Source organism: Capra hircus, chromosome 9 (assembly GCF_001704415.2).
Source record: "Capra hircus breed San Clemente chromosome 9, ASM170441v1, whole genome shotgun sequence".
NCBI classification, from domain to species: domain Eukaryota; kingdom Metazoa; phylum Chordata; class Mammalia; order Artiodactyla; family Bovidae; genus Capra; species Capra hircus.
Window position 1 is genome coordinate 36,581,710 of NC_030816.1, and position 17,119 is coordinate 36,598,828.

Here is a 17,119-nt window from a genome sequence, read left to right on the forward strand (position 1 = left end):
TTGGGAATGCTATCCTTGGAGGAACTAATCTTGATTTTTTTTTTCTGTTTTTTGAATGTCAAAACAGATATAAAAATGACTTCATGGTTACCTAAAATTTGGAGTTAGCCTTCAATTTTCCTTCTTTCTCACAATAATTCTGAGATCTTCTCAGAATGGGAAGACAGTATATTTGCCCCAGCTTACCTTGTTTGTGTCCTTATATATTTGAATTTGCCTATAATATCTAGACAATTTCAACCTAAGAAAAGAAACAAAATTTACACACAATTATATTCTTAATGAATACCTCCTTTTGTCTTAATAAGTTAACACTTTCCCTCATTAGAAAGGTGTTTATTCCAACATAAGGAGGAGGTGTGAGTTCACCTCTGTAAAATCACAAAGGGTAGAGACTTTGTAAACATAATGAAAACAAAGTTTGATACTCTTGCATATCTGCATAGAAGTTAGATTTCAGTGATTTGTTTTTATATATTCTTCATTTTATGGGAGGAAATCATCTTAGAATCATTAAGAAATATCTGTTTTGGACTCAAGTCAGAAAATTTCAGAAGTCAAAGGGAGATAAATTAGTTTTAAGCATAATAAAATTTTATTTTGAAGGCCATATTTTTGCTTTTCTAAGCTCATGTGTTACCTGAAAATTTTAAGGGATCATTTTTATTCTCCTCCAGAGTTATTGAACTGACAGGAGATGTAACTCCTGATATGAAATCCATTGCCAAGGCTGACCTTATTGTGACCACACCAGAGAAGTGGGATGGAGTCAGCCGAAGCTGGCAAAATAGGAACTATGTAAAGCAAGTCACTATTCTCATCATAGATGAGATCCATCTACTCGGTGGGTACCACTGCATCTGAATCCAGTTTACAAACTTGGACTCCTCATACCTGCAGCAGCTAGCATCAGGACTTGTTAAATGATTAACGTCCATTATTCCTCTTTCTTAGGGGAAGAAAGAGGCCCTGTTCTAGAAGTCATTGTATCTCGAACGAATTTCATCTCATCCCACACAGAACAGCCTGTTAGGATAGTTGGACTATCCACTGCATTAGCTAATGCCAGAGACCTTGCTGACTGGCTCAATATTCGTCAGGTATGTGAAAGATTGGTCAACCAGACATCTCATAGTATGAGTTAGCGCCTTATTAAGGAAGCACTAGAATATTATAAAGTATAAAAACTGGAAATGGTTTCTCTCTCATTTTCACTCTAGATGGGCTTGTTCAACTTCCGACCATCAGTACGCCCAGTTCCACTGGAAGTTCACATTCAGGGTTTCCCAGGTCAACATTACTGTCCTCGTATGGCTAGTATGAATAAGCCTACATTTCAGGGTAAGCTTCAGATTTCCTGGGATGAATAACAGCTGTTTTGTATGGTAGCCTTTAAATGCAGTCTAAATGTCCTGGGCTTCTTTGAAAGGGTGGTGCTGCTTCAACTTCTACAGATATCTAGAACTATTTACGTTAACTGTTGAGGAATATTAATATATATTGAACTGACTATTGAAAGTTTAATTTCATAAGTGAAAATGTCTTCATAGTAGAATAAATGTATGTACTCTAAAAAAATCAAATTATTCTTAAAATTAATTTATTAAGGTATTATGATAGTAACTTGAGTAAATGACAAGTAGAATATTTATTTTAGACTCATAATGTTAATTTTTATCAGAAATCATCTGAAAAATTTCAGTGCTTTTTTTGGCTATGTATCTGTTTATGTTTTATTTTTTGTTTTTCCCTTTCTAACAAATTAGGCAGGCAGGAAAGATTTAAGAATAACACTCCTGTTTTATTGAAACATGTTTTCGTGTTTAGGCTGCATAAGGAATATTTATTATATCAATTAAAAATAACCTCCAAAATAAATTCTCTAATGTGAACTGCTGTTGATTGTGAGGTGACAGTTGTGAGGTGACTTTTTAGCTGCTGTAATTAGCCTTATGACAGAAGCAAAGTATTGATTGTGAACTGGAGACCAATCTTGGCAGTTCAGATTATTTACACCTCCACAGAAGCATTGTACAAAATCACTAATGAACAATAAATCTGCCGTGAACTGTTCAGCCACACCTGTTCTTGCAGCAGCAAAAATCCATTAAATGTTTGAAGTTTAAAAAAGAGGCAAATTCATTCATTCATGATTATGTGCACCAATGATACCAATATTGTACTAATATGTATATTTTGAATGTATCTCTAATATGATTTATCAAAGTATTACCATTTGCATTCTATAAATTCTGACCTACTGTGAATGTGTTAATTTTTCATAGTATGTTTGATAGATTGGTTCCATTTAAGGAATGACTGATCCCAAACCAGTGATTGAAATGAAGCATTTTATATTATGTAAATCAATAGTAAATTAACTATACCTACACTTCTCTAAATATTGCATAAGTACAGCAGCTATCCTTGTAAACTATTATACCTGTAGTGTATCACTGTATTTCTTTGAGTTTATATTTATGATTTTGTGATAGCTTTATTTCTCACTCTTAGGTATAAATATAGCCAAGGTCATGTCAACATTTCCATTTATGAACCTTGTTCTTTTAGCCCATAAAAAGAAATTCTGCAGCTCACCTTTCAAACAAGAAATTATAAGGAAGCTGTACTTTTTAGTATAAAAATTTCTAATATCTCTGTTTAAAGAGACCTATGTACACATAAGTATAAATTCTCCTTGTACCATCTTATCAGTATTTTGGAACCTATGCATAGCAAAGAAACTTCAATTCCAATTAAGTCAAATGATTTGTGTGGCTATTTAAGTAATATTTTTTCAGTCTTATTACCCAGTTTTCAAACTACTCATCTTCTGTGTTTCTACTCCCTATGTGCCATCACTCAGACATGGATTCAAGTATGGTATTTTCTTCAGCTCTCTTCTGCATTCTCTTATCTTCCCACTTTAAACGTTATGCTTATGTTTTGGGGAAAACATTTTTCTGACATATCTGATTAATTTATTGATACAAACTCACTTAATTTTTCTATCTACTGGTGACAGGACAAAAATAAAAGGAATTTTTTGTGGCTTTCCTTCAACCCCACCCCTGCCTCAGGTCTTGATTCTCTCTCCAGACCCCAGGACCAGCTAATGCTGCAATATCATTGCTTGGCCAAGCAGAAACACAACTCAAAAATAGAAAACCCAACCTAAGATCTAGTATCCCTGTATAGTTGTATCCATATACAGTTGTTTATGGAGAGTCTCAGCTTTTAAGTCTCCTTCCTTGGCAGGTCAGAACTGAACCAGGAGTCAAGATATTTCAGTCTTCCCTGTCTTGGGCAGAAAATTCCCCTAAGTAGAGACAGCTACCTTTCCTTTCCTATCATTTCTCTAGTATAATGTCAGAATTTCATGACCAAATTAAGAATTCAATTAAATCATTTACATCCTTAGTTTTCATGCATTTATTTGATATCCTAATGAAATTCAGATTCTGGTTTAAGTGGCTTACTATTTTATTTTCTACAATTTTTCAACAGCAATTAGAAGCCATTCTCCAGCCAAACCTGTTTTGATATTTGTCTCATCAAGACGTCAAACTCGTCTTACTGCTTTGGAATTGATAGCATTTCTAGCTACCGAAGAAGATCCAAAGCAGTGGTTGAATATGGATGAAAGAGAGGTAAGCAACATATTTTAATTCTACTTCTTATTCCTGTCAAATTAGTGTGTATTGTAGTATAATGGGAATTACATATATAGTTATGTTTAGTTTTAATCTATTTATTACCGTTGCTTTTGTTTTTAATTCATGTCCAACTCTTTGCAACCCCGTGGACTGTAGCCCACCAGACTCCTCTGTCCCCAGGATTTCCCAGGCAAGAATACTGGAGTGGGTTGCCATTTCCTTCTCCAGGAGAGATTCCTGATCCAGGGATCAAACCCATCCCTCCTGCCTTGAAGGCATATTCTTTACCACTGAGCCACCCAGGCTTCCCATATATTACTGTATTTCTCCCTTTAACTTCATCACCTATGTATATTTTAATATTTGGCTAAGTTTTTTCATAATATTTGAATGTTCACTGCTCTTGAAATTCATAATCAATTTTGCAAAGTTAACTTTGTATAAACTATATAACATGACCATCTTCAAAAACTTAGAAAACACTGATAAGTAAAGCCTATTATTGTCCTTTAAGTAATAAGCATCATTAAAATGTTTTCCTATCTGCATAATTCTATTATATGACTATTCCATTGTACTTTTCTCCTATAATTAAATAATCATTCATCTTTATTATTATGGGTTTTTCTTTATTTAGAGTTATTTCCTGAGTACAGACTTATAAATTTAAAATTAATGGTTCAAATAATGTAGCCATTTTTTATAATTTTTCATACACACATAATTACTTTCTAAAAGGGCTGTACCAATTTTGATTATCCCTATTGATGTATGAATTGTCAGCAGTGTATGAGAGTAACAGTCTCAGTATATACTCACTTGTTTTAATTTATTGTTATAGATAAAATGTTTCTTGTTTTAGTGTTTTAATGTGTGCCTTAATATTTTTGTAGTTGAACATTTTTTTCCATATATTTATTCTCTTTTGTCCCTTCATTCCTTTGGGCTTTTATCTGTTGCAGTACAGCATAAAAATATATTTGTGTGGGAACCTTACCAAATTGAAATACCGTATACCCATGCATACACCCCTAAAACTTTATACAGGCATACCTTAGAGATATTGTGGATTGGGTTCCAGACTACTGCAATAAAGCAAACATTGCAGTAAACCTAATCACACAAAATTTTTGCTTTCCTAGTGCTTAATAAAAGTTACACTTACACTATACTATAGTCATCTAAGTGTGCTATAGTATTATGTCTTTAAAAAAGTACATAACTTAATCTATTATAAAAAGACTGTATTGCTAAAAAAAAAACACTCACCATCATCATCTGAGCCTTCCATAAGTCATAATTGTAATATCAAAGATCACTGATCACAGATCATCATAACAAATAAAATAATGATGAAAAAGTTTGAAATATTGAGGGAATTGCCAAAATATGACACAGAGACATGAAGTGAGCAAATGTTGGAAAAATGGTGTCGGTAGACTTGTTCAACATGAAATTGCCACAGACCTTCCGTTTGTAAAGAAAAAATAAAGCCACATTATTTGCAAAGCACAATAAAATGAGGCATGCCTGGTATGAGGCATGTCACTCATGAAGTATGTTACTTTTTTCCATATGTATGTGTTAGTTATATATACATGTATTAACCTTTCATATGCTTTATTAGTAAATTTTGGTAGTTCACTGAGTTAGTTTTTTCAAATGGCAGTTTTTGCATTTTATGTGAAACAGTCTGTTAATATGATTCTTTGTGATTCCTTCCAATACTTCTAAATGTAGGTATTCTCCTGTCTCCTGCCATAGATTGATAGTGATTTTTTCTTTCTTACACTTTTCTGGTTTTTTAAAATATGTTCCTAGCTGGAGTTATGATTGGAAAAAAGTAGCTGAAATCAGTGATAAAACTGTTGCATTGTCTTCCTTCTCCCTGCGCCTCTCCACTTTTTCATCTCATGTAGCCTGAAGAACAGTAAACACAGTGCTCCGAGCCTACTAGTGCCAGTCTCAACAGTCACATATTCCTCCCCTTCCGTGTCTCACAACTCATTTAGGGTTGGATGGTACTGTGTATATTACAGTCATATGTTAACATTAGTTAACTAGCAACAGTTAACACTTCAAGATGTTCTTATGTAGGACCACAGATGACCTTATTAATCACTAATAAGTAGCAGAACCCAAAATTAACTTCATGTAAAAGCTATCACATAACCCATGAAGGGGGGTGAAAGCTATCATTTATCTTTCAAGTTTCATCATTACTCCTTTAATGTGATTTGTAGGTATATACAAGGTATACAAGATAATTTAAAATCAATATAATTTTGTCAAAAGTTCCTTATCCTGTGTTATTAACTTATTATGCCCAAATAATGACCCTGTTGTATTTAAACATTATCTTGACTTAAAGGAAATGCTGAAAAATAGATGTATGAAATATATACCTGTATACAGTTTAGTTTATATACAGCATCTATCTAGCCTTATTTTCTTGTTGGTTTTGTTTTTTTCCTCTTGTGTCTTATCCCTAACAGTATTCTAACGGAGACTTTTCTTTGAAGTCATGGTACAAGGTACCTATTTACATTTGGGGATGTGTGCTCAAAGCATTTTTATATAAGAACTGTGCCTTTAGCACATATGTGACTCACATGAACCTCAGATGTGAACCTCATGTGCTCTCCCTGCTGTAGTTCAACTCTACTATTCTTTATTTTTCATTTAAAGGTGTGAGACCTTAGAAACTCTGAACTGCTCACCATTGTATGAAACTACTTCTCTGTTTTGTATTTTTTTTTTATCAGCAAAAAATCTATCACCGAGGCTCATTAGAAAGTACAGAAATTACTTACATGGTCTTTGCTGTTTCATATATTTCATTGCTAAAATAGGCCAGTTGGAAATTATGTCATTTCTGGACATTTTGTTTCACTAAGCCCATCTCAAGAATAAGACAACCCAAGCTTTGTTTTATTCCTGCCACTAAAAAAGCCATCACCTTTAAAGTCAAATTCTCTAAGGGTTTACAACTGATTATTATGCAAATTCATCTGATTATACTAAAACCTACTGTAAAGTAGGTTTTCACTGTTGAATCCTCTAAATAAATAGGACTAGAGGCTTCCCTGGTGGCTCAGAGGTTAAAGCGTCTGCCTCCAATGCGGGAGACCCAGGTTCGATCCCTGGGTCGGGAAGACCCTCTGGAGAAGGAAATGGTAATCCACTCCAGTATTCCTGCCTGGAGAATCCCATGGATGGAGAAGCCTGGTGGGTTACAGTCTACGGGGTCGCAAAGAGTCGGACACGACTGAGCGACTTCACTTTTCAAGACTTCAGTTTTTGCAAGAGTTACTCTCCATGATATCCTGGCCTAGATGCTTAGTGACTGCTCCTGGTGGTGCTCCTTGGACAGTGTCCGGTTGGTGTCTGTGGTAGGTCATGAGTTCTCTGGGTAGGACGCTAGGGTTGACGACTTGAGCATTCACAGGAAGCGGGGTAAGCATGGGAGCAGTTTCCCGGCAGCTGTAGAGTAGGGAGGCCCTGTGGAAGACAGTAGCATTAGAATAATTCTTCAGTTGGATGGTGTGAAGTCAGGAAGTGTCCCTAGATGTGGAGGTGGGAGGGGAGGGATTCAGGGGAGAAAGGAAAGAAAGCTAGGCAAATCTGAAGAGGACGGAGAAACAGAATGTGACCAAGGGAGAATATATGTGTTCTATTTTGATTCGAAGCAAAGACAAAAGAAACTATCTTAACCCAGTGAAGCCTCAAAGTAAAGTATTAGAAAGTATCACTGATGTGAAATCATACTGGAGAATGAGAAAACTCTAATAATAGTAATGTTCTTTCATACTTACCATTACGAAGGCTCCTGCAGTGATTCCAAAGGTTTGTGGGCATGTGCTGTTATGCATCTTGGATTTCTCAGTTGGACAGCCACCACTTCCACCACTAACCCCAAATGGTTGGGTCTTGCATCACTCTCTCAAGCTTATTGCAAAATTCATCTCTGAATTGAAGAAAGTAGGGAAAACCTCTAGACCATTCAGGTATGACCTAAATCAAATCCCTTATGATTGTACAGCAGAAATGACAAATAAATTCAAGGGATTAGATCTGATAAAGTGCCTGAAGAACTATGGAAAGAGATTAATAACATTATACAGGAGGCTGTGATCAAAACCATTCCCAAGAAATACAAAAAGGCAAAAAAAAAAAAAAGTTTTCTGAGGAGGACTTACAGATAGCTGAGAAAAGAAGAAAAACGCAAAGGAGAAAAGGAAAGATATTATCGATCTGAATGCAGAGTACCAAGAATAGCAAGAAGAGATGAGAAAGCTTTCTTGAGCGATCAATGCAAAGAAATAGAGGAAAACAACAGATAGAGAAAGACTAGAGAAAATTAGAGATACCAAGGGAATATGTCATGCAAGTTCAATTCAGTTCAGTCGCTCAGTTGTGTCCGACTCTTTGCGACCCCATGAATCACAGCACAGCAGGCCTTCCTGTCCATCACCAACTCCTGGAGTTCACCCAGACTCATGTGCATCGAGTCGGTGATGCCATCCAGCCGTCTCATCCTCTGTCATCCCCTTCTCCTCCTGCCCCCAATCCCTCCCAGCATCAGGGTGTTTTATAATGAGTCAGCTCTTCACAGGAGGTGGCCAAATTATTGGAGTTTCAGCCTCAGCATCAGTCCTTCAAATGAATACCCAGGACTGGTCTCCTTTAAGATGGACTAGTTGGATCTCCTTGCAGTCCAAGGGACTCGCAAGACTCTTCTCCAGCACCACAGTTCAAAAGCATGAATTCTTCGGTGCTCAGCTTTCTTCACAGTACAACTCACATCCGTACATGACCGCTGGAAAAACCATAGCCTTGACTAGACGGACCTTTGTTGGCAAAGTAATATCTCTGCTTTTTAATATACTGTCTAGGTTGGTCATAACATTTCTTGCAGGGAGTAAGCATCTTTTAATTTCATGGCTGCAATCACCATCTGCAGTGATTTTGGAGCCCAAAAAACAAAGTCTGACACTGTTTCCACTGTTTCCCTGTTTATTTCCCATGAAGTGATGGGACCAGATGCCTGTTTGGAACCAGTCTGTTGTTCCATGTCCAGTTCTAACTGTTGCTTCTTGACCTGCCTCTTGAGAGGCAGGTCAGGTGGTCTGGTATTTCTATCTCTTTCAGAATTTTCTACAGTTTATTGTGATCCACACAGTCAAAGGCTTTGGCATAGTCAATAAAGCAGAAATAGATGTTTTTCTGGAACTCTCTTGCTTTTTCCATGATCCAGCAGATGTTGGCAATTTGATCTCTGGTTCCTGTGCCTTTTCTAAAACCAGCTTGAACATCTGAAAGTTCACGGTTCGCGTATTGCTGAAGCCTGGCTTGGAGAATTTTGAGCATTACGTTACTAGCATGTGATATTGTGCGGTAGTTTGAGCATTCTTTGACATTGCCTTTCTTTGGGATAGGAATGAAAACTGACCTTTTCCAGTCCTGTGGCCACTGCTGAGTTTTCCAAATTTGGTAGCATATTGAGTGCAGCACTTTCACAGCATCATCTTTCATGCAAAGATGAGTACAATAAAGGACAGAAACGGTGTGGACCTAACAGAACCAGAAGCTATTAAGAAGAGATGGCAAGAATACACAGAAGAACTATACAAAAAAGATCTTTATGACCTAGATAACCACGATGGTATGATCACTCACCTAGCACCAGAATTCCTGGAGTGCAAAGTCAAGTGGGCTTTAGGAATCATCACTATGAACAAAACTAGTGAAGGTGATGGAATTCCAGCTGAGCTATTTCAAATCCTAAAAAATGATGCTCTTAAAGCACTGCACACAGAATGCCAGAAAATTTAAAAACTCAGCAGGGCCAGAGGACTATAAAAGGTCAGTTTTCATTCCAACTCCAAAGAAGGGCAATGCCAAAAAATGTTCAAACTACCGCACAATTGCAGTCATCTCACATGCTAGCAACATAATGCTCAAAATTCTCTAAGCTAGGCTTCAACAATATGTGAACTGTGAACTTCCAGATGTTCAAGCTGGATTTAGAAAAAGCAGAGAAACCTGAGGTCAAATTGCCAACATTTGTTGGATCATCAAAAAAGCAAGAGAATTCCAGAAAAAACATTTACTTCTCTTTCATTGACTACGCTAGAGCCTTTGACTGTGTGTATCACCACAAACTGAAAAATTCTTAAAGAGATGGGAATACCAGACCACCTTACCTGCCTCCTGAGAAATCTGTATGCAGGTCAGGAAGCAACAGTTAGAACTGGACATGGAACAACAGACTGATTCCAAATTGGGAAAGGAGTGTATATATATCAAGGCTGTATATTGTCACCCTGCTTATTTAACTTATATGCAGAATACATCATGCAGAATGCCAGACAGGATGAAGGACAAGCTGGAATCTAAATTACAGGGAGAAATATCAATAATCTCAGATATGCAGATGACACCATCCTTATGGCAGAAGGCAAAAAGGAACTAAAGAGCCGCTTGATGAAGGTAAAAGAGGAGAGTGAAAAATCTGGCTTACAACTCAGCATTCAAAAAATGAAGATCATGGCATCCAGTCCCATCACTTCATGGCAAATAGATGGGGAAACAATGGAAACAGTGACTATTTTCTTGGGCTCCAGAATCACTGCAGATGGTGACTACAGCCATGAAATTAAAAGATGCTTGCTCCTTGGAAGAAAAGCTATGACTAACCTAGACAGCATATTAAAAAGCAGAGACATTACTTTGCCAACAAAGGTCCATCTAGTCAAAGCCATGGTTTTTCCAGTAGTCATATATGGATAAGAGAATTGGACCATAGAGAAAGCTGAGCACTGAAGAATTGATGCTTTCAAACTGTGGTGTTGGAGAAGACTCTTGAGAGTCCCTTGTACTGCAGGTGGATCAAGCCATTCAATCCTAAAGGAAATCAGTCCTGAATATTCATTGGAAGGACTGAAGCTGAAATTCCAATACTTTGGCCACCTGATGCAAAGAACTGACTCATTTGAAAAGACCCTAATGGTGGGAATGATTGAAGGCAGATGAAGAAGGGGACGACAGAGGATGAGATGGTTGGATGGCATCACCAACTCAAAGGACATGAGTTTGAGCCAGCTCTGGAGTTGGTGATAGACAGAGAAGCCTGGTGTGCTACAGTCTCCTGGGTCACAAAGAGTTGGACACTACTGTGCAACTGAACTGAGTTGAACTCAAGCTTCAAGTCCAAGACAGAAACATCTCAGTGCCTAAACTTTAGTATCTAGCATGCAGCAGGAGTAAGGAATATCTTTTCCTCTTTGGCCTGTATTGAGAGACGTTCAGGCACTAGCTGTCTATAAACAGTGAAGGTTCAGCACAGCCCTTCTGCTGCCCAAATGCATTCATGCACATCCTCTCCAGACCTTCACTTTAAATAAATAAATAAAAATTCCTCCTAACAATGCAGCTCTCCCTCATATAACTGAAATCCACTCATGCCTCCCCAAGGGAGGCAACTGAAAATTTTATCATTAGCTCCATTAATCCTAGATCTCTTGGTTATCCAGTCACCCTCTGGTTCTTTGGCAAGTCTCTCTAAATGTTCTCTGCTCAGTGTATGAAGTTACCCACAGTCAACTCATGCTATATTTAACAGTGAGGGATGGGGACAGAGATATGAGATTAGTTAAACATGTGACATATTGTTAGTTAAAACCTGTCAGTGCATACATGAGGCAGCAAGGGTAGAGGCCACCATATGCAACTGATCAGAGAGAAATCTGTGATTTATTTTCTCTACTACCCATCACCTATACACTTCTTCTTCAGCCAGCCCCTAAGCTAATTAAGATTCTCTGTACCATGGAGTTACCAAAACCCACATTCTTGAGACATTGAAAGTTGGCTGTTCATATATGTTTAATATAAAGGATTTTTAAAAAAAGCTTTGATTTATTTTCCAAATGTGAGAAGATTTCTGTGAAGTCCATTCAGAATTTGCCCTCCCCTTGTGGTATAGCAATAGGCCCATGTTTTCATCAGGGTCAGTTACCTAGACTATACCACGACCACATTTTGCTTGCTCACCCTGTGGCATAAGGGCCTCACATGGCCCTATGGCTCTTTCAGCTTCCACATAAATTGTTACATCCCTTGGACATTAAGTCTGTAATTGAGAATAGCTAGAGGTATAGGGAAAGGAAACAAAAAATTCCCAGGTTGTTTATCAGCTCTGTTTGCAAATGACATCAGCACACTTTAACTGTTTGGTTCCTGAAACTGTGTATTCTGGCAGTGAGAGAAGTAGTGTCATTTAATGATTACTTAGTTCAGAGTATACACCTCATCCTACAAAATAGCACACCAGCCTCTCCGAGAGTAATGTCTCTCAGCCGCCACTCTGAGTCATTAATCTATAAAGCCAGCTCTTTGTGGGTAATGAGAGACATAGTAAGAACAGGGGATCTCCTGGCAGCCTTTGTCTTATCTTTCTCTATCACATGAGTTCCCCAGTCAGGAGCATTATCATACAGGAGATCATGATAATGTACAAGGCATTCAGTTATTCTATCCTAACTGAAGCCGCATTCAGTTATCCTGCCATTCAAGGCACTGACAGGACATGATGGGCAACATAGGAGAATCAAAATCTATAGTGTCCATTCTAGACACCATCTCAAGTAGATGTCCCCTCTGTGCTCGAAAGGGTCCAGTATAATTTCAGGTAGCTGTCTGTTCCCATGGGGAAAGTACTTACTTGGGCCCAGGCTTTTTTGCGTCACTCACATATTAGGTGCTGAGCAGCAGCTGCAGTGGGTCTGTCCGCCCAAGGAGATGGAAGCCTGTGTTTAGCTCAGGCAGAGCTCATCTCTCCCAGGATGGAGCCACTTAGTACATGAACCATTGCACAAGACCTAGGGCCTGGGAGAGGGGCTGTTGGGTGCCCTCAGATGCCACACTGCTGTTAACTTTTTGGTAAACATCTTCATGGGATATAGGTAACTGTTTATTCTTGGACCATTTTAAAAGTTCATCCACATAAAACTTCTGCTTTCTTGCCACTTGTTCTCTGGTAGCACTCTTGCCAAGCTCCTGGCCAGTTGGCTAATCAGTAACTACAGAGTAAAGAGTGGATCATCAGTTCGCTTCGTCTCTATTTTACAGTAAAGTGACAGGGAAATACATTACAGTCACTTTTACTTCTTTCTTTAGGGTCATCCATGAAGTGACCATAATTCCACGTCAATGTACTTCCTATAGTGCTACCATCTTGTTCAAGTTCAGTTCAGTTCAGTTCATTTCATTCACTCAGTCGTGTCCGACTCTTTGCGACCCCATGAATTGCAGCACGCCAGGCCTCCCTGTCCATCACAAACTCCCGGAGTTCACTCAGACTCATGTCCATCGAGTCCATGATGCCATCCAGCCATCTCATCCTCTGTCGTCCCCTTCTTCTCCTGCCCCCAATCCCTCCGAGCATCAAAGTCTTTTCCAATGAGTCAACTCTTCGCATGAGGTGGCCAAAGTACTGGAGTTTCAGCTTTAGCATCATTCCTTCCAAAGAAATCCCAGGGCTGATCTCCTTTAGAATGGACTGGTTGGATCTCCTTGCAGTCCAAGGGACTCTCAAGAGTCTTCTCCAACACCACAGTTCAAAAGCATCAATTCTTCAGCGCTCAGCCTTCTTCACAGTCCAACTCTCACATCCATACATGACCACAGGAAAAACCATAGCCTTGACTAGACCGACCTTAGTCGACAAAGTAATGTCTCTGCTTTTGAATATGCTATCTAGGTTGGTCATAACTTTTCTTCCAAGGAGTAAGCGTCTTTTAATTCCATGGCTGCAGTCACCATCTGCAGTGATTTTGGAGCCCAAAAAAATAAAGTCTGACACTGTTTCCACTGTTTCTCCATCTGTTTCCCATGGAGTGATGGGATCGGATGCCATGATCTTCGTTTTCTGAATGTTGAGCTTTAAGCCAACTTTTTCACTCTCCTCTTTCACTTTCATCAAGAGGCTTTTGAGTTCCTCTTCACTTTCTGCCATAAGGGTGGTGTCATCTGCATATCTGAGATTATTGATATTTCTCCCTGTAATTTAGATTCCAGCTTGTCCTTCATCCTGTCTGGCATTCTGCATGATGTATTCTGCATATAAGTTAAATAAGCAGGGTGACAATATCCAGCTTTGACGTACTCCTTTTCCGATTTGGAACCAGTCTGTTGTTCCATGTGCAGTTCTAACTGTTGCTTCCTGACCTGCATACAGATTTCTCAAGAGGCAGGTAAGGTGGTATGGTATTCCCATCTCTTTCAGAATTTTCTACAGTTTATTGTGATCCACACAGTCAAAGGCTTTGGCATAGTCAATAAAGCAGAAATAGATGTTTTTCTGGAAGTCTCTTGCTTTTTCCATGATCCAGAGGATGTTGGCAATTTGATCTCTGGTTCCTGTGCCTTTTCTAAAACCAGCTTGAACATCAGGAAGTTCATGGTTCACGTATTGCTGAAGCCTAGCTTGGGGAATTTTGAGCATTACTTTACTAGCGTGTGAGATGAGTACAATTGTGTGGTAGTTTGAGCATTCTTTGGCAAAGCCATTTGAAATTTTTCTTCCCTCAGTCAATTTCACATAAAAAGTACCCCACGGGGCCTATGTGGGTGGACTGAAGTAGAGACGGTATGGCAGGAATAGGCACACACATGGACGGTTCATAGATCACATTTTGTAATATTTTTCCATTGGGTCCTTTTATTTCTACTAATGATGAGTGCTTACACAGCCGTATGATTCAGACAACATCCAGTTCATGATCAGCAGCTTCAGTTGCCAGTTTACCTGACATTACATAATTAGGAATTCTTTCTCTCCCCTCTCAAAAATATCCATTAAATAATCCTCTCACTTAAATCAGTAGGTAGCTCTTAACAGAATTAGTGAAATATTCATTTATTTAACGTCTATTTATTGATTGTCTACAACTTACCAGGCACATGAGTTAGCCTTATTGATCCCAAATCTCAAAAAGCTTAAGTGAAGAAAATAGAAGATAAAAATATATACATGATTAAATAAATAGTTGTTATCAATTATCAAAATTGCTATAGAAGAAGGCAATAAGAAATGAAATAGAATAGAGGAATGGGAGGTTCTTCATTAAGTAGAATGGTCAGAGAAGAGTTCTCTAAGGAGATGGCATTTAAGCTGAGCACCAAAGCCTGAGAACAAGCTGGATATGCCAAGAGAGATGATAATAGCCTTGCAGGTGAAGGAACAGCATGTTAAAGGAACTGAGGGAAGTTCAGATTCAGCTGGAGCAGAATAAGGAGGAGAGTGGTAAAGTTATGTTTGAGAGACAAGCCAGAGCCAGCTCATGCAAGGCCACTGACCCATGGTTAAGGAGTTTGGATTTTTATTCTCAGTACTGTGAGAAGACACTCATGTATTCATGTATTAAACCAACACTTATTGAGCTCCTTCTTATGTCAGTTCGGTTCAGTTCAGTCGCTCAGTCGTGTCCGACTCTTTGCGACCCCATGAACTGCAGCACGCCAGGCCTCCCTGTCCATCACAAAGTCCCGGAGCTCACTCAAACTCACATCCATCGAGTTGGTGATGCCATCCAGCCATCTCATCCTCTGTCGTCCACTTCTCCTCCTGCCCCCAATCCCTCCCAGCATCAGAGTCTTTTCCAATGAGTCAACTCTTCTCGTGAGGTGGCCAAAGTACTGGAGTTTCAGCTTAGCATCATTCCTTCCAAAGAACATCCAGGACTGATCTCCTTTAGAATGGACTGGTTGGATCTCCTTACAGTCCAAGGGACTCTCAAGAGTCTTCTCCAACACCACAGTTCAAAAGCATCAATTCTTTGGCACTCAGCTTTCTTCACAGTCCAACTCTCACATCCATACATAACCGCTGGAAAAACCATAGCCTTGACTAGACGGACCTTTGTTGGCAAAGTAATGTCTCTGCTTTTGAATATGCTATCTAGGTTGATCATAACTTTTCTTCCAAGGAGTAAGCATCTTTTAATTTCATGGCTGCAGTCACCATCTGCAGTGATTTTGGAGCCCCAAAAAATAAAGTCTGACACTGTTTCCACTGTTTCCCCATCTAAAGTTCCTGTCCTGTGGGATTAACACTCTGGTGGGAAAGATGGCTAATAAACAAGTGTCAGATTGTGATCATTGATGTGGGGAGAAAAAATAATCAAAGTAAAGAGTATAGGGTGTGCCAGGGATAGTAGTGAAATGTAGAGTAATGCAAGTTGAGGAGCCCTCCCTGATGAAGGTACTTTTGAACAGAGAAGAACTGAAGGAAGTGAGGAAGCAAAGTAAGCTGACTCTAAGGGAGAGGGTGTCCCTGGGCTTTGAAGGGATTTACGCTAAATGTTTTAAAATCACTTTTGCTCCTTAGTGGAAAATAGTTTGAAGTGGAAGTATGCTAGTAAAGAATCCTCCTGCAATGCAGGAGACCTCAATTCGAATCCTGGGTCTTGAAGATCCACTGGAGAAGGGATAGGCCACCCACGTCAGTACTCTTGGGCTTCCTTGGTGGCTTAGCTGGTAAAGAACCTGCCTGTAATGTGGGAGACCTGGGTTTGATCCCTGAGTTGGGAAGATCCCCTGGGAGACCTGGGTTCGATCCCTGAGTTGGGAAGATCCCCTGGAGAAGAACGGCTACCCACTCTAGTATTTTGGCCTGGAGAATTCCATGGAATGTATAGTCCATGGCGTCACAGAGTCAGACACAACTGAGTGACTTTCACTTTTACTTCACTTTGCTGCTTGGTGGAGGATAGTTTGAAGTGGAAGTATGGATGGAATTAATGATGGTGGTGACCTCGAGGCCACCTAAGAGTGGTAACAATAGGAATTAAAAGATGTATTTGGTTTTAGATTCAGTAGGACTGTCTAATAGATGAGAAATGGTGATTGAAAAAATGAAGAGAATCAAGAATGGTGCCCCAGTTATTAACTCTAAATGTCTGAGTAAATAATAGTGTCTTGTATTGAAATGGGTAGAGCTGAGACTGTAAGAGAAGGCGGCGGAGACAGATTTAGGATGGAAAGAGAAAGACAGAAAACAGATTTGAGCTTTAAAAACAAAAGGAAAGAAAAGGGGGGAAGGTTATGTTTTTGACATATTATATCTCTAAGACTTTCAAGCCTGGAGGAGGGCATGGCAACCCACTCCAGTATCCTTGCCTGGAGGATTCCCATGGACAGAGGAGCCTGACAGGCTGCAGTCCATGGGGCTGCACAGAGTTGGACACAACTAAACTCAGCACAGCACGACTTTCAAGGAGTTAAATATAGTACGTGTGTAAAACTCACAGAGTGAGTGAGACGAACACATGAACTTGGGAGCGTCTGCAAAGAAGCAGCCTTTGAACCCAAGTGAGCAACTGAGACCCTCAGAGAGTGTGGAGCTTAGAAGGCAGGCCTGCGGGACTGTCATTGTGCGCTCAGGTAGAAAATGAGGAGCT

At 39.2% G+C, this 17,119-nt stretch overlaps 1 protein-coding gene and 1 non-coding gene across 2 annotated transcripts in view; both read left to right on the forward strand.

Moving 5' to 3' along the window:
- The window catches only part of ASCC3 (activating signal cointegrator 1 complex subunit 3), a 345,247-nt gene that overhangs the window by 237,060 nt on the left and 91,068 nt on the right, over nucleotides 1-17,119 (forward strand). Inside the window, exons 27-30 of the mRNA XM_018053127.1 lie at nucleotides 678-844; nucleotides 955-1,100; nucleotides 1,221-1,341; nucleotides 3,508-3,650. Of these exons, the coding sequence (XP_017908616.1) occupies nucleotides 678-844; nucleotides 955-1,100; nucleotides 1,221-1,341; nucleotides 3,508-3,650 (577 nt within the window). The remainder of the gene's footprint in view (nucleotides 1-677; nucleotides 845-954; nucleotides 1,101-1,220; nucleotides 1,342-3,507; nucleotides 3,651-17,119) is intronic.
- TRNAW-CCA lies at nucleotides 6,740-6,811 on the forward strand. The gene has a single exon. It is a non-coding gene; the product is annotated as a tRNA-Trp (tRNA).